The sequence below is a fragment of the Brienomyrus brachyistius genome, chromosome 11, assembly GCF_023856365.1.
Source record: "Brienomyrus brachyistius isolate T26 chromosome 11, BBRACH_0.4, whole genome shotgun sequence".
In the NCBI taxonomy this organism is placed as follows: Eukaryota; Metazoa; Chordata; class Actinopteri; order Osteoglossiformes; family Mormyridae; genus Brienomyrus; species Brienomyrus brachyistius.
In genome coordinates, this window is record NC_064543.1 from 14,148,644 (window position 1) to 14,167,577 (window position 18,934).

At 44.8% G+C, this 18,934-nt stretch overlaps 1 protein-coding gene across 4 annotated transcripts in view; it reads right to left on the minus strand.

The window, feature by feature from the left end:
• eps8l2 (EPS8 like 2) overlaps window positions 1–18,934 on the minus strand; it is a 37,169-nt gene that overhangs the window by 11,026 nt on the left and 7,209 nt on the right. Inside the window, exons 1-5 of one of the 4 annotated variants that reach the window (XM_049031355.1) lie at window positions 17,686–18,081; window positions 12,078–12,128; window positions 11,359–11,405; window positions 4,464–4,528; window positions 2,157–2,318 (exon numbers count right to left, since the gene is read on the minus strand). In XM_049031355.1, coding sequence (XP_048887312.1) covers window positions 2,157–2,318; window positions 4,464–4,528; window positions 11,359–11,405; window positions 12,078–12,112 — 309 coding nt within the window. In that variant the 5' untranslated portion in view covers window positions 12,113–12,128; window positions 17,686–18,081. Of the gene's footprint in view, window positions 1–2,156; window positions 2,319–4,463; window positions 4,529–4,777; window positions 4,869–11,358; window positions 11,465–12,077; window positions 12,129–17,685; window positions 18,082–18,934 lie in introns of those variants that run through there. The other 3 variants (XM_049031354.1, XM_049031353.1, XM_049031356.1) reach the window with 3 other exon arrangements.

Genomic DNA, 18,934 nt, shown 5'->3' on the forward strand with positions numbered 1-18,934 from the left:
GGTGATCATACACATATACACATATTTTTCAATTCGTATAAATCCATCAATGTATCAGTTACTCAAAAGTAATAATAATGATACTGATCACTCAACCTCGTATGGGCCCATTCTTATATGTGCAAGTGTAGGTGTGAGCTGATTTATCATTGGATGTGTTGATAGTTGATGCCATCAGGGGCAGCAGTGTCTGGGCGCACCTCCACACTGCCTGTCAAAGTCCTAGTGTTGTGTGAAATGTGGTGTCGGGCCCAGGGGAACAGTAAGGGCGTGCCAGGAGTGGGCTCCCCCCGCACCGGGGCCAGATTCCCGACCCCGCACAGCTATCAGGGGTGGCCAACTGGGGTGCTCAGGGGCGCCACAGGCAGCCCGGCAGCTGGGGACCCCCCCCCTTCAGGCACCGACCAGAAGAGTCCCGCCCCCCCACGCCCAATGGGACCCCAGCTAGCAGCCACGGACAGGACAACCCCAGACCCACCGGCAAACAGAGAGCCGGTCAGGCTAGGCGGGGTAACCCCCGCCCCCCAGCCACCCCCCCAAAGCAAGGCGGAGGCCCCTCCAACAATACCCCCCCCCCCAACCACCCCACAGTGCCCGAGGGCCCTATGACGTGGACACCAGCAGAGACCAACACGACCGACACGCCCCCACCAGGCGACTGGGCCTGGGCAGGCCAGGCCCCACCGCTTGCGGGCGACTACCCGCCCGGGACCCGGAGCCCCAGCCCCAGCCAACAGAGCCCACACCCCAAACCCACCCACCACAGCAGCGGTGCAGGCAAACCCCATTCTCTCATAAATGTTTGTAACCCTGACTGCATGGCTAGGTGTTTAATTTATACACCTGTGGCAATGGGTTTGAATGCAACACATGAATTCAGTGATTAAGAAATGTGTCCCAATACTTTTGTCCTTAGAGTGTATAACCAGTTATTTTCTATGTAATTTATGTACAGCTGAGACATATTCAGACATAATGCATAATAGACAGTGTGTTATTTCAGGCTGTTGCATTTAGGAACTATCACAAAGTCACAATTCTGTTCTCTCACTCATACGTAATGTGCCTCATGTCTGGTTTCATAGCACCATCCCTATTTTTCCATTAGATGGTGCTCTCAACACACACAGCTGTTACTGTGTCTCCCAAAGTCAATTATTGACATGTACCTCTTGGAACTGAAATCGCCTAAAGTTGTTCTGTTTTTCTTATGAGATCAGTTTATTGAGCGTCTTATTTATTCACGTACAGCCTGGGTTTCTAAACCACAAGCTCAGCAACCCAATAAAGGCCGCAGTGTTTACCGTTAGTGAACCTGCTGTAAGCTTTAAACAGGGCCCATCTGTAAATATCTTTTAGCGTTTTATTGTTTTTTGTTATTAGGTGCTGTAAAGTCAAGGTCAAGTCCTAATGACCATACAGGCAGCATTCCTCCAGAACATACTATCTTCTGTCAAGGTCTTTAAGCCTCCCAAAGGCATGTTTATTATTGTGCTGGTTATTCTCTTCCTCATATTCCTACCATAAGTCATCTTTTCCAAACATCATGGTCTTCTCCATCGCACTTGTCTTCTCATAATACGCTAAAAAATAATATGGCTTCTAGCTGGTTATTTGTGCTTTAAGTGAAAGTTTCGGCTTCATATGATCAATAACGGACTTGTTTGTTATTCCTGCAGACCACAGTATTATCAAAAGTCTTCACCAACATCTTCATGTCTAGCATTAAAATTAGCTGCTGATCCTGAGGTCATAACGTATATTTTTATCACATTGAGTCACAGTGCCATCTTTTCACTTTGTTTAACTTTTTATATGCCTTCAGGTCTTATTTCCCTGTCTACGTGTAGTGCGGTTAGCATGCACTACGGACAGGTTACTTCAAGGCTTTATTAATGCATTTCTCATGATAATGTCATAAAATGTGTGTGTGTCCTTCCAAAAAGTGAGACACAGAATACTCAAAGTACTTGGTCACCGCTGTTAAGTCAACTCAATAAGTAGCTAAACCAAGTGAGCGGAACAGAATCAAACTTCAACAGGAGCATCTACTACAGGTTATTATTAATGCTGTTTGGAGGGAAGTCTACTTCTGGCTCACACTAATGTTAAGGATGGGTGCAGAAAACACTGCCACAGTAACACAGTAGACGTACCTGTGAGTCACAATCCAAGAGGCGTATGGCCTTGTCAGTAACCTGCAACAGCATCTCCTGGGTCCAAATCTTGTCTTTGGAGTCAAGAAAGATAAGCTTCTTGATGGCATCATCAATTGTGGCAATAGACTCGGTTTTATCCATCACAAAGGTGGAGAGGTGCTGGAGAGAGATGTTTGGGACATACTTCAGGATGAACTTAAGTAGAGTTAGAATTAAGGAATGACTCACAGAGAAAATAGCTACCATTTAAAAACTTTCCGTTTGAATATGAAGCTAAGTCATCTTGGTCCAATACCTGGTGATCAACTAAAAAAATATTTTCATTTATTTTTATGTTATATTTTTCTGACCTGAAACCAGAAATAATTCTGACTCCTTAGATGAAAATTCATATTCATCCATTCAACTGATATTAACATGCAGATTTCAGTCGAACGCTGTACTACCCAACAAAAACTCACGTGAACATAATGAGAACATGTAGTCTCTAAATGCAGTTCAACACTGAGAACATGCATCGTATAAGTTACATAGCATTAGCATTAGAATCTACTGCAAAGAAAAACAGTCCAGACCACTAATGGGTCCATATTACATAGAGTTTAGCACATTAGTCACAGAATACAGGAATATTATTACAATAGCAAAAGCATTGTAGATTACACATGAATTAGCACATACTAGAGACAGTCTAATGTTCACTTTCTAACACCTAATTATAACTAATCACTATTACATGAATCATGCATCAGCGTCCAACATTAGCGATGCGAGCAGCAGGTAAAATTCCAGACTCAAACTGCTCTGCCTCCTAAGCTACGGATACAGGCCAAAATGAAGCCACTTTATTTTCGGGACGCATGACAAATTAAGCAATGAAAAAAATCAGACGATTGTGAGGAGGATGACCGGGTGTGAGATTTGAGTATGGGCCTTATGGATATTCACCCAGGAGAAAGGGGAAGAACAGCCAAAGCATTACTCTGCGGCCATTATACCGGGCTGCGCACTGCAGGGTTTGGACAGCAGTGAATAGGAGATCTGAAATTGTGAAAATGTTTAGATGGTGTGGTTGTTGGCTTTGATCAGGCTGAGCTCTCTGCCTGTTTTATTACAGGTGGAAGAAAGCAAAGGTCATGCTGAAGAGAAACCCTCACAGCCACAAGCCCATGTGCTTTACACTCTGTCTGGGTAGGGGAATGAATAGGTATTTATAAAAATATCTGTTTTTAACATATTCAGCTTGTATACATTTTTAATTTGTTTGCACCATATTTGTACCATGTCTACTGTCTTTGCCCTGTTTTGCACTACATGTATGTTGGTCTGTGCTCTGTTATGTACAGACAGGTGTATCATTCTATTCATGTTACATAGTTAATTTACCATATTTATATCCTGCTGCTATATTATACACACTTTATTCACGTACATACTGTGCATCTGCCCTCCTGTCGTGTCATGTGCACTGTGTGTTAATCTGCACTTTATGCCTGTCCCTATTGTGCACATACAGTCCTCCTGTGTGTCTTATGTTGCACCGTGGTCCGGGGGGAACGACATATTCTGACACTGTATACTAGTGTATGACTGGCACTACAATAAAGTCCCACTTGAATATTTGAATGCATAATTGTTGCCGTAAGCACAAGAACTTCCTCCTGGGATCAATGAAGTTTATCTTAATCTTAAATGTCTGAGCTCTGGCGTTTTTTCTATGTAGCGCATATTTTTAGAAAATGTCACCACATAAACTGCAGCTTCCCTTCTCGGGGAGGATTCCAAATAAACCCAGCTCTTCTTTTAAGAACTTCATCTTGATTTTTAAAAAGGCAATATTTTGTTATCACGTCTAATCGTTTAATAAAATCACATCATCAATCACATAAAATTAAGAGTGTCAGATGAACATGCACGTAAACACACTCCTGGGTCCTGATCATGGACCATGATCCTGCACGTAACTGGAGGACAGGACTGATACACCCAGTTCCACTTATGTTCCACTGCAGACCCGTAAAGGCTTCTTAACGAGACTCTCTCCTCGTGGCTCTTGATATACGGTGCCTGTGCCAAGTGGCTTGAAACCAGCTTTACAGCACATTGGCAGTAAAACAAAAAACAAACAGACGATCAAAAATTAACCCACAAGCCGGCTCTGATTCATTTTTATGGAAGTCGGATAAAATCTAGTTTCCCTTTATAAACCAGATCCTGTATATTACTGGTACAAAACAGCGCGCTGGTGATCGGCACTGACCGATTGCTGGAATGAGTGTGAATAGAGACGGAGACGGCCCTTACCTCCACATGATACTGGGACGTTTCATGCATGATGATGTTGGAGTTGGAGTACTTTTTCCTCTGCTCTGTGAAGTGCGGAAGGGAGGAAGGTGAAGCACACACACTGTAAATGTGACTGTTCTGAGAAAATAGTCACACACCTGACAGAAACCAGGACGGCCACCACACAAACACACAGACACAGACACAAACCCATCACTGCTCATTCACCCGCCAGAACCCATCATATCTACAGTAATAATATCCTCCACCTCTCCACAAAAATAAATGGCAATGACAGACCGACCCCCCAATGTGACCCAACCTTCTATTACCTTTCTCTTTCCAGCTCAGCATTGCTCCTAATGATTGTCGTACTCCCTCTGCCCAGTTCTGGTACGGAATGACCCGCCACCCTCACGGCAGGAGTGCGCTGTCACCCATAGCCCCGCCCACCCGTCCACCTCATTCTCCTATCTGTTAGCAGGGTCAAAGGTCAGCTGGCACACACCGAGCAATGCCTTTACTTGCAACAAATATGTTACTTCAACACTAAGCTTTACGTATTTGAGCACAGACACTTAAACGTAATGATGTTTTTTGGTAGGTGTAGCAAGAGAGCAGCAGAAAGAACCAGACCTCTCTGGAGATCCTTACTGGAGGTTAAACCTCACACACACAAGCTATTATTCCAGTGTTATTCCACTCCAGTGCCTTTTACGTGATGTTCTCGCTGCAATAAAATCACAGGCAGAATACTAAACTCATAGATTTACGTCATATCCATATACATCACGCATGCTAGTTAGTGAACCTTACTGTGTGCTTATTGAATCAGTGACTGGAACAACCTTCTTATGGACCTTAATATATTTCAATATAAGCCCGTTTAGAGTAATTGACCAATCTTATTTGGATAACGTTCAACACAATGCAAATGAATGCAATGAATTAAGTCTATAAACTCCAGTGAGTCATAAATTACCAGTGTGAGAGAGGAGGACCTGTGTCATATCTCCCAGGACAAAGTGGCACAACAAGTTATAATAATTCCCCATTCAAATATTTTCTTCCTTCTCTTAACACAAAGACTTTACAGTTCCTGTGTCTGGTGGACTGATCCTCATTCATTATACTGCCAAGACTTCTCTCTTTGACTGTCCTTGTTTTATTGGTCCAGTGGCTGGATAAACAGATCTCCTCTGTCTTTTCTATGGTGTGACATCATTTCTGCCCTCTGCTTTCTACCTTATAACAATTTCATCATATATACAGTACATACACATCACTGGCCAGTTTATTAAGTATGCCTCCTTGCTAATGCAAACAGCCTGCTCATCTATACAGTGAATCATGGGGCTGCAACTGTATATAAACAGTATGCACACAGGGTCAAGAGGGTCAGTTACTGTGTTGTTAAGCAGAGAGCAGTTAAGACGTGTGATCTTACTCCCTACCAGACAGTCCACATTTTTGCTCCCTCTGAGCTCCCTACTGGGAGCAAAAATGTGAACTGTCTGTGGGTCCCGAAGACCGGATTAGGAAACACTGTCATAGAGAGTGTGTAATTGCTGCTACCGGATGTGGTGACTCCAGCATCTCGGAAACAGCAGGCCACTTGGGATTTTCACAACGGTGTTATGACTTAATGCCCAAGGAAAAATGAGCTTCAGTGGCTGAACCAGTTCACAAACACTAGTATAGAGTTTATAGAAGATATTGTAATAAACAAAAAAACAACCGGCTAGTAGCAGTAGTATTACCAAAAACACCTTGTTGAAGTACAAGGTCAGGGGAGGATGGCCAGACTCGTTAAAGCTAACAGGAAGGCCACAAGTGCAAAAATAAGAGTTCATTACATCAGTGTTGTGCAGAGTGGCTTCTCTGAAGATAAAACTCATCCACCTTTGAAGACGTTCTGAAGGCCAAAATGGGTCACGCTTGGTACTAATACAGTGGCCACTGAGCACAGATATACAAGATATATCCAGGCAGTGAATACTGATTGCCTCAGTAACTGTAGGTCTACCTTTAAGATCCCTTTGCCCCTCTCTCAGTCCCACTGAGTCTGCTTCTTCACCTCAGTCTACTGCCTTCTGTACCGGTCACTACCCACACATCCACATTTTACTCACCTATGTCATTCATCCCTTTGTTGCAGGCTGAAACTCTATCCAACCCTTGCCTCTCCTCCAAGTTCTCCCTGCCTCTTTGCTCTATCGCTCTTTTGCTTCCATTCTACCTCCCCTCCCCCCCCCCCCCCTTAGAAAAGGAAATGGTGATACTTCCCCATTTCCTGCCCTACCTCCCGCCTCCCTGGAAGGTGAAATACAAGCACAGGTGTCTCTGAAAGCTGACCGCCTCGTGCCTTATTCATGCAATGCATTACTGGTAGCCCGTCCGCAGGGCCCACCGTGATGAGAGTGGCCCGGGCGGCAGATGGTTCAAGCGGCTTCAAAGTTCAAAGTTACTTTTTGGATATTTTTGACTTCTGCTGGACAAAGTTTTGCCATGACTGCAATCGGAAAACTAAAAATGCTTTTGTTTGATTATTTATTGTTACAGTTAGGGCTGGGAAGGGGTTAAGTGTGTCATTGTTGGGATTAGGGTTTTTCCAGTAAGAATGAATGGATGGTCCTCAATAAGATATGACTACAAACATGTCTGTGTGTGTGTGATGTATGTATGTGTGTGTGTGTGTGGTGTGTGTGTGCATGCGTTTTCATCTGTACAGGCATATGACATTCCTGTCACTTTTGTAACCTAAATCAACATAAAAATAAACATCGCAGTCAAAACACTTATTAAACTGTAACGCCAAACCAAACACGTCAATATCAGTACTTCAACCTTATTTCATCTGTAATTTCGACGCACACTGCATCTGAAATGTAACTCAAAGACCTGTTCAGCAGCCTCTATCTACCGTGGCATGTTTACAAACATACTTATCTTCCTCACAAAGCAGGAAGAAAGGTGAGGCTCTGTTTACACTACAGCACCCCATGACTGACACAGGTTTTAGGAGTCATGCCAGAGTCACAGTGTCGCCAGTCACGGATGAGTCTTTTCTGAGACTCTTGTGTGGTGTGCTCTTCAGTCACACTCAGTGTCAAACTTATTGTCAGGCTCACACACACTTGGTGTCAGTATCGTTCTCGGTATCTCAGAATAACCAGCTGCACAAAAGCATGTCTGTGGCATCTATACCCATCCAGCACCAGGCTTCCTTAGTACAAAGGCTTCAATCTACAAGGCTGCATTATCACCTCATTCTGAGTAGATATTGGTACCTTATCAACAATCAGGATAATTGCCTTCTTAGCAAAGGAAAGACTGGGCCCTCATTCCATCTTTATATCATACACAGAAATGATCACCACTTCATTCCAAACAGATGTCTTTATATGATACACAGGATGGATCAGAACCTCATTCCAAACAGATGTCTTTATATGATACACAGGATGGATCAGAACCTCATTCCAAACAGATGTCTTTATATGATATATAGGATGGATCAGAACCTCATTCCAAACAGATGTCTTTGTATGATATACAGGATGGATCAGAACCTTATTCCAAACAAATGTCTTTATATGATATATAGGATGGATCAGAGCCTCATTCCAAACAGATGTCTTTATATCATAAACAGAAATAGTGACCACCTCATTCTGAACAAACATTAGCATAGTGAGGCTCAGTCATAGCCTTCTCTCAACCAAGACTCGGCTAGAATCACCATATCCGTATCGGTCTTTTACATAGAATGAAACCAAAAAGCACACTGACTTTATACATAAAAAAACCCTCAGACGCACATTACTCACAGTTTGCATTTGCCAAACACAGTGGACTCATTTGCACAGAGAGAGAGGCGAATTAGCGGGCCAGAAGGGAAAACGCCAAACAAAGACATGAACAAATAACAGAGGTGATAAGATGAGGAGCACAAAAAGACACTGTTAAATAGACACTGTTTCCAAGCTTACAGATCTGACAGCTTAAACGCAATTCCTCACACCTGGGCCTTCACATAGCTAGTGCCTGTATTAAGGACCGTAGTACCTGCAAGTTCCATGTTGCTCCCAAAACAGACACTGCAGAAATATTAGCGTGTGCGAGTCCTTCTCTTCCACTCCTCAGGACACAACCTGCGCAGACTGAGGCCCCTGCATCTCAGCTCCTCAAAGCAGCCCCTCCCACCCATCCAGCACAAGTGGCTGCTGAGCAGCACAGCATGGAAGGCCCAGTGCCCATTTGCATAGCTTACCTGCTAAACGGCACGAACAGAGTGATTACATGATTTTTGCATGAAGGCAAAATTAGGTATTGAAAAGGAAAGTGATCTGTGCAAGGACAGGCCTTTCTTCCTGGACCATGCAAACACTCTCCTGACTGTGCCCACACACAAAGTCCTTACCTATATCACTGTAGCAAGATTCTGTACAGGAGTCCACCAATGGTAATTTATCCAAAGTGTTATTGCAGATATTTAAGTGTAGTTGTGTGTAGTAAGTGTCTGGCTGCAGTGGAACATTTGGAACACTATTGGTGGTAGTCTGGTGCTCTGAACTGGTAGCCAATATGAATGTAGCTGACTTAAGTAATTATCCTTTACAGGATTTTACACAGCCAGCATAGTGACACATCAGTGAATTGTCACACAGCACAGCTTCAGCACAGAACTGTGTTCACCCTCCACACATTTCCCCATAGAGAGCAGCATTTCGCACAGTCAGTGCTCACATACCGAACACAAAGTCACATGGTCAAAACATAATCTCAGACAGGCAACATAGTGTCTTGTACAGCCAACAAAAGGTCTCAAACAACAAAGGCTCAGACAGTCAGCACAGGTTTACACAGTCAGCACAGGCTCATATGCCAGAGCTTCATCTTCCACAGAAAGCTCAATGTCAGCTGCACAGCGAGTGCAGCATTTCCCACAGTGAGTGCAGGGCATCAGACACAGGGTCCTAGAAATGGCCTGAGCTTGTAGTTGTGGCAGACAGTGGGGGTGCAGCCACATGAGGAGTTTAAGGCACCCGCATCTGGGCCGGATGGGCAGGCAGTGCTAGTGCTGCCATGCTGATGGGGCACCTCACACCGCAGCCCCCAGCTCCAAATCAATGGCCCTTTTCATCCACCTGTAGTTGGGAGGACACACCCTTTTCCTGCCACACACCCATAACACACGCACTCCTTCTCCTTGCATAACACATGCAATCACACATTCTTACACACACCCTTTCTCCTTTATTGCTCTATTTGCTTTATTTTATATTTTTATCTTTGTAATTTATTGAGTTATATACCTTTCGAGGCAGTCATATATCCATTGATATATGCATTTTTTCCCCCATTGACATATACCGGTAATTTACCAAAAGCAGAATGCCACTTTTCAGTCACGAGGTCAGCTCCTCAACAGTGTAGTTCCCTGAAGTTATCACCCTAGATACAGGAATATATGCCCATGGCTTAGTTAAGCCCCTGGCATTCTCTCCATCCTCCAGAGTATCTCACAATCAGCACAGTGTCTCACACAGTCAGCACAGTGTCTCACATTCACCAGAGTATCTCACAATCAGCACAAGGTCTCACACAGTCAGCAAAGTGTTTCACAGTCTTAAGAGCATCTCTCATTCCACACAGGGTTTCACACAGTCAGCACAGTGTCTCACATTCACTAGTGTCTCACACAATCAGCACAGTGTTTCACACTGTCAGCACGGCGTCTCACACAGTCAGCACAGTGTCTCACAGTCTTAAGAGCATCTCTCATTCCACACAGGGTTTCACACATTCAGCACAGTGTCTCACATTCACCAGAGCATCTCACATTCAGCAGTGTTTCACACAGTCAGCACAGTGTCTCCCAATCAGCACACAGCCTCATATAGTCAGCACAGTCTCACAATCAGCACAATGTTTGACACAATCATCAGAGCATCTGATAATCAGCAGTGTCTCAGTCAGCACAGTGTTTTATGCAGTTATCAGAACACCTTACAATCAGCAGTGTCGCACACAGTCAATTCACTGTTTCTCCCCAGCCATCACAATGTCTCACACGTGAAACTCAGCATCTCACAGTTATCACAGCACCTCACACTTTTAGCACATTGTCTCGTGCCATTCAATCAGTGTGACTACACGCACAGTCAGCACAGCAGGTTAGTGCACCTGAAGGCTGATAATGACTGAGAGCTGATTTATCATTCTGAAACCTTTGTCCCACCTTATCAGACTACGCTGCTGTTCTGGGGGAGCAATCATAACAGATCCTGGATTTCCTGGCAGAGACATTTGCCTTGCAAATCCGTCCATGACCTGGTTATTTGATTTTAAAAAGTTCCATACCTAATAGGTGACTGAGGAAATGTGCACTTTAGACATAACCAACATGGTGGTTTACAGCAATTGTTTTATTGTGCAAAGATTTCTGTATCACGCAACCTTTAAACCTTAACTATGGTGCTGCACACTGAACCCTGTCCTCCCTGATCCAAACCACATCACCAAGGAGCCTCTCAACTTGACTTCTGGCTCTGTGACAGGAGCCCCTCTTCCTAGGTCTGATCCGGAAAGTGACAGCTCAGATTCACTGCACCACATCTGTATACATGTGGCAGTAACCGTGGCAACACCACGAATGGAAAAAGAGAAACATACACGCGGGCAAATCTGCAAACAACACAGTCCCTCTGGGTGACACACGCACACACAAACACACACATCTCCTATAGCTGTATTTGCTATGACTTCCTGCCGATTCCCATTTTTATGTAATTAATGACCCATCAAAACAAAAAACTGACAACTAATAAAAATGACTATGGATGCCATGTGGAGACGTTAGTTTTGTTCCCGAAAACAGCTAAACACGCAGATACAGACACACACTTACCATAAAGGGCCTTGGCACTCATCTTGCTGTCTGATCTAGCCACCCCACTGTGAAGAGAGGAAGAGGCTGGGTTACAGTGGCTCTGCTTCATCCTGCTCTGCACCCCCACGCTGCCAGTATTTCGTATGCAGACCCCTGCTGCTGTCCAGCGGACTGGACAGGATTCATGTCCTGAGAAGGACTGTGGGGGGAGTGAAGGGGAGGGGACTGGAGGGGTGGGGACTGGAGGTCGGCAAGCAGAGCAAATATTCCCCAACAGAGGTGCACTGTTAACTGGAACACCCCTCCCCACAGGTCCCAAAACCACACGGGGGATGGGGGGGGACCAAAGTGTGTGGGTAAATGTCTGTAAAAGGGGAAAGCCAAAAAGGTGTGTGTGTGTGTCTGGGGTCAGTGTGAAACGAACATCAGACATTATGAGGCCACGGCTGAGAAATATGTATGACTGTATACGTACACACTTACGAATGTTTTTCGGAGCATTTCTACATGTAGAGGTGAGTGGAGAATGTGTGCGTGTACTTAAGTAATGAATATGTGTTTGTACGCGTAGGAACAGAAAGTTTCAGACAGCATTTGTCTGTATCCGTGCGTCACTACAGAAACAGGACTGTGTTTGTAGCCGTCTGCATTTTTAAATGGATGCATGTGTGTGGGAGTAAGGGTGAGTGTGAATCCACAACTGTGTGCACACACGTGTGTGTGATCACCGCACTCACTTGGTGTTTTTTGTTGGGGCTCCCTGGAGACTCATGGCTTAAGACATCCACCTGTCAGAAAGAGAGTAGACAGACAGTCAGAACTGAAAAGTGTTTGTCTAGACCTCAAACACTACAGCTAGGTCTTAGGGTGTACTCACACTAGGCAATCTGTACCATGCCCAAGCTCATTTGACCCCCCAAATCCTTGTCTGTTTCATTAGTGTGATCACTCCATACTATGCCTGGGAATGCAATGCTTGACCATGGCCAGGCCTGCATGAAAAAGTGGACCCGGGCAAGGTTCAGGTGGACTCAGGCATGGTATGCATCCAGTGTGAACACAGACATGACATCAGTGATGAGACTGGCACGTGCATGTGCACATGTGCACTATGCATGAACTCGACCCAGAAGGAATGGATCGGGTAGGCTGTACAGATCGGGTAGCAACAAACATTTAAAAAACATCGTGGCGACGGGATCACATTGGTCTACAGCAAAGGTGAAGTTTTTGTTGGAAATTTCTTTCTTCCACACAAATAGTCGATGACGAAAATGTCCCAGTTAAACTGGTTTTAACTCCGAAAGTCCCCATTATCTCCAGTCTCAGTGAATATTGCCCATGTTGAGGTGGCAACACACTTATATTTTGAGTCTCTGGTTGTGCAAATGCATTATAGCTAGAGCTCTGTTATCACAAGGTATCTGTAACAAAAAAACCTATAAAGCAGAATGTACAAATTCTCAGCATCACGAACAGTAAATGTCTGATCAGGACATTTTTAGTGAGACAATAGTTTGTAACAGATAAGGAAGACACAGATAATTCATATATTCAGATAAACAATTTCCCCTTCAGGTGTGTCTCATGGGTGTGATCGGGAATATTATCAGGCATCAGTAAAGATGGTAAAACTTCAACATATAAACACCCATTTTCCACAGGGTACATAGATACATCAAACCATCTTCCAGCCGCTTATCCTAGTCAGGTTCACCGAGCAGACCTGGGGTCTAACCCCAGTAACAATGGGCATAAACCTGAGATAGACTGGTGTTGTGTCCAGAGTGTATCACAGGACACAATTACACACTGTGGTCAATTTAAAAATGCCAGTTAAAATTAAGATTAAGATTGACTTTATTGACCCCCAGGGAGAAACTGAGGTGCATCGAGCAGCTAGAATCTAGTGCACAGATTAACATCCATACAGTGCCAATCAGACAAGATGCAAAGACAGTACACGCAGTGCAAACAAGTAAACATGGTACAAACAAGTTTATAGAGTACACAGTACACAAATGGAATATCCTGAAAAACAGGATATTGTAATATTACAGAAATAAACATTTACAGATAATAATAAAAAAAACAATAGGAATGCAGCAGTAGTAAGGCTTGGAGACCTAATAAGCGGATGACGAGTATGAAGTTAACTGCAAGTGACTGGCACAGCAGAAGGAAACTGGGGTACTTGGAGAAAGGCTGCATGAGATGAACAGAACATAGAAGCTCCTCCCACAGAGTGAAGGTAAGATTCAAGCCCCCAACACTGCAGAGCTACCCAATTAGCCGCCATATATGTACGGGGTGGGGGAGGACAAAATAAAGTAAACGCCATTTGGAAAAGGACTTTAAAGTAATAAAAGCAAAATTCCAAACACAGTTATCACAGTGAGACATACTACAGTGAATATCAATTAGCAGTAGCTATAATAGTGGTCTGACAATCACTGTATTAATGCAACTAACATAGTTCTAAAGAGGCTATAGATTTGGTGCCTGAAATGCAGAGGCATTGGTCACAAAAGAAAGACAGCAAAACTATTCAATGTGTCAAGAGAAACAGACTCAAAAAACATAACATGTATTAAATACGGACAAACTGGCTTAGCAAAGAGGTGCAGTGTATGCACGTTAAAGGTCACCAGTAGTCATGGACACACCTAACATGACTCTCAATGTTTCTAAACAGCCAAACTGAATTGGCATCCGTGTGAGCATCACAACGCCGGATCTTATGGCAAGGCTGCTGTTTGGAAACAACTTACAGGCCAGCACACAAACATATAAACATATAACTGGACCCCAGAGCAATGCAAAAAAAAACACATAATAATAATCTTTCATATGTTTTCCATGCAAACTGGTTTATGTTTGGAATAAGTCAATGGATTCCCCCAACCAAAAATGCCCGTTGGTAAGGGAAACATTCAGGAGTCATTTGGTCTGATGATCGATCTGCATGGTTGAATAACAATTAAGAAATCTGGGTTTCCTGATTGATCTCATATGCCAAAATGATAATGCCTCCATACAGACATCTGATGAAGTCAGATGTCTTCCCAGGCCCTCCCAATCACCAGATCCATACATCTGTGAACCATTAAGGAATGTTTTGAAGCACAGAGTGAGAAATAGGCTTCCATCCATCAATACACAGTTCAGGAAATGATAGCATTCCAATAAAAACTGAAGCTGTTCTGAATGCAATGTGTTTGATATTTAGATATAATTAATATAATTAATTTATCTTGTTTTGTCCACCCCTTATATATATGGCTATGGTGGCCCAGTGAGAAACAGCATTACCACCCAACGTTGCAGGTTTACTTCTTGCCTCCATGTATATGGTATGTGGATGAACCTTGCTCTAACACCACCCACTGTGTACGTGCCCTGAAATAGACTGGCATCCCATTCAGGGTGTGCCTTGCATTTCCCAGAATAGGCTCAAAGCATTGCGTAAAGATTTATAGTAAATGCATGGATGTATATGGAGTAACATTTCAGCAGCAGGACGAAACTCCAGTTCTCTGCATCATAGATGTTTTTAACAGCTGTTTTTTTTTTTTTAACCATCGGTATGTGGATAAGTTATTTGCTTATGTATCTTGTTTGGTTTATGCACCTGTGACATAAGCACGGTGCATTCTTTGTGTGGACTATGTGAATTCTTCTAACAGACCATTTCACTTGCTTCATGAACACGTTGTGCCTCTGATGAAGGCAGATATGCTCTGTACACCACCCCAAAGTTTATGCAGCCAAAAATGATCTACGCCCAGAAGAGAGACCATTATTCACACGAGTAGGTCAGTGAGCTCAGTGGTCACTCCTCGTTACAGCCAGAGCTTCTTTCTACAGCCTATTCCAAGATAGGATCACTCTGTATAGAAAGTTCTCTTCAGCTGCCTTTCTGATGCGCACGTTTGGGCAAATAACAAAATGCTCATTCAGCTGCACTTAAGTGATCTTTTTCAGCAGCTGCTGGTGAATTAAAGCACGCCGAGAGCCCAGCTAGAGAGTTAAAAAGAACATTCAACTGCAAATGCTAGTGAATCGACAACAAAAAAAAAAAAAAACAGCTTCTTTGTTAAGCACACCACTGGCTGTAATTCTACCAAGGACTGGTTGCTGCTCTTTCAGAAAGGTCCCACATCCGCCCAGATGCCCGGCGATGCCAGGGGAGGGGGAACGGGAGTGCAGGGCGACAGGTGTAGCCGATCTCTAAACACCCACGATGCGGGTCCATGGCAGAAGCAGTGCCCCACCCAGGAGACATGGCACCAAGCGTTACTGACACAAAACACAAGCGGCACTATGGGAGAACCGCCACAGGGGTCACCCTCCTTGGGGAGAAACTGACCCCTCCCACTACACACTGAGATATCGGTCCACTGCCAAATGAATGCCAAAACCCACAGATGGTAAGGTACAAAAAAAAAAAAATTCACTTTTACCTCACATCAATTTTAATCTTTAATCTGAAACAAGTCATGTCATTCAAAACATATATGAGAATGTAGCTTGAAGACAAAGTCCAGGTCTATGTCAAGCTACTCCTACCAATCAAAAAATGATCCCCACAAAGTCATAATAGCAGATTTATTTCACGCTGTGGACACCAGATGTCCCCAAAATGTAATATTTACGTATCCCACACACACACGCACACACACTTGTGCAGGTGGGCGCTGGACTGCCTTCTACAGTGCTCTGCTGTATACTGTCTAGCAGGTATCACGTTGCAGGGAAGGACTCGAGGACAGGCGTTGAGGAAAACAAAAGAGTCTTTATAATCAAAACAGGAGCAGGGAAACAAACAGGACCGCGAGGGGTCAAAACAGGAAGACTAACTTTGGGAGAGGCAAAGGCAACAGGATGACTGTCATTGACCAGACTGGAGCTGACAAGATAAACAGGTACTGAAGTACAAAAGACTAACAAGGGGCTAATGAGAAGTAGCTGGGAGCGATTTCCATATAAGGGTTAGGAACAAGAGGCGAGAGGGGTACACGACGTAACAGGCGCGGTTTGTTAGGGGTATAACACGGAGGAGACGGGCAGGGACATGATAGTACCCCCCCCCCCAAAGTGTGCCTTGTGGGCATGAAGGACGAAGGGAGGGGACAAAGTGAACCAAATGCAAGGGCGGACACACACGGCTAGGAACGGAAGGGACACTGCATTGGACAGAGCAGAACCAACAGGGCACATTGGGTAGACAGCACGCAAGCCCCGAGGGTCAGGACCACCAGACAGGTCAGGACAGGACACACGGCACAACCCAGTCATGGAACAGGCAGGGGACAGATCAGGGGCTAAGAGAAAACAAAGAGAACCACAGACGAAACAGGCAAAACACAGGATGAAACCAGGCACTAGGGACACATCAGGAATCAGAAGGATGAAGATTAAACATCAATGGGGACTAGGGAGCAGAAGAGACAGAGACAGACAGAAGACAGCACACCAGAACAGGGTAGACAAGCTGGGGAACAGTGGAGGGGATAGTAAGGGATACAGGTCAGAGGTAGGACAGGGCACTGGAACAGGGACTGAGACACAGAAATGGGGGGGTATCTGAGGATCTGCACCGTGGGGAGCTGGAAGACAACCCTGAGTCACAGACCCTCCTGGACTACTTCACTGGTGAGGCAAAGCCCATCTGGACCTGAGGGCACCAAAGGGCCAACGGGGTCAGAACAGGAGGGCACAAAGGGGACTGCAGTACAGGAGCAGGAGGGCGCCGTCGGTTCTTCCTTCTGGGCCTCTACAGGAAGCAGGTAAGCAGAGGTCTGGGAGGCCAGCATGGATGTCATGCTCCCATTTGCTTCTCCAGGAGACGGAGACACGGCCTCTCACTCAATTAGCCGGTGCATCGCCCTCATACAGCAAAGAATCTTCTCAGCTTCAAATTCATGCCTGGGGTGAACCCTGCCAGGATCTCCCCTGCCTGCATGAAGAATGCTCTAGCTTTGGGCAACCTTCCACATGGTGGGATTTCACCTCCACTTCAGGCAGGGTGGCCTCAAAGGCATCAGCAAGGGCTCTGGAGAACCAAGAGTCCCTGGTGGACTCAGGCATGGCTTCCTCAGGTCTTCTCCCCCAGGGTCATAACCCATACACAGTCAGCACCGGAGGGGCAATCTGCATAGTGGGTGGCTCAGTGAGTTTGTTCAGCTTGTCAGGCTCCTCCAGGTCGCCGTTAATCAGTCCAGCAGCAGATTGTCCACAAATCATCCAGGTGAGCAGACAAGAGGCTCACGCGGAGAAAGGAGAAAACGTGCAGAGGAAATCATGTAGGCAGAGATGTGGAGTGCGAGGGGCTCCTGGGTGTACCTGCTAGGCAATTTGTGGAGTCTGGTCATTCTATCACGTTGAAAGGGATAAAAGGCATTCGAGAAAACAAAAGCGACTTTACTATTAAAGCAGAAGGAGGGAAACAAAAAGGACTGCAAAAGGCCAACAGGCAGACTGGTGTTAATGACCAGACTGTGGCTGATGTGATAAACAGGTACTAAAGGGCTAATGAGAGGCAGCTGTGAGTGATTTCCACGTGATGGTTAGGAACAAAAGGCAAGACAAGAGGGGTAAGTGAGTAACAGGCGTGGTTTGTTAGGGTTATGACAGAGACGAGACTGGTAGGAATATGAGAGCAGGCTCTTGATCAGAGATGGGAGAGCACTTCACACACCCTGTCTTGATGATGTGATGTTTACAGTATCTTTCCAAAGAAACATAAATACTGTAAATATATAAATACATATATCCATTCATTTTCTATAAATGCTTATCAAGCCCTTACCATATGTTCGGACACATAGGACATAGTCACTAAATTTTTTTTTAAACAAAATATGATTCTTATTGACTGAGATATTTCAAAATTAAAAGCAACGAAAATGTGAAAATCCTATGAGGACTAGTGCAGGGCAGTGGTGAGCCTGCAGCCCATCCCGGGGCACATTGTATGGGGTGCCAGGGAGACAATATGAGTGTGAATAAATTCTAAAAGCATTTTTTGATTATTGCCTGTTATTTGCCTGTTTAAATGCCTATGACGGCTGGAAGCTGCATATGGTTATGGGTGGCCTGTGGTTAGGTTTGTTTTGCGTTCTGGGGATTTATGTCTACGACAGTCTGTAGAAAACATAAAAGGCTTTGTTCTGAGACGCGCTTCTTTCCTGAATGTTATCGCATCCGTGTCCGCACCGTGCTGCCCCCCCCCCCCGACCCCCCCGCCTGCACCCCCCCCCGGCTCACGGCCGACCGCACGTCAGCCATTTAAATCACACTCAGCTCCATACAAATGTACCTTTACAAACCACATGGCACGCAGCTCGTATTTCACAGCCTGCCCACCCAGGCTGCACTCTCTGTCTGGGTGCGGGCCGCTCTTATACGGCACACAATACCGCGGGTCTGGACACAACCCCGAGTCCAATGGCTCTGCCATTCACAATACGGCCAATGGGTTTTACAGCTATCCGGACAGGCAGCTGCATTTAATGTCCAGAGCATGAACAAAAGAACAATATCCACTGTATTCTCTTATCTCTACATTCGTCTTTATTTTCCGTTGTTTTCT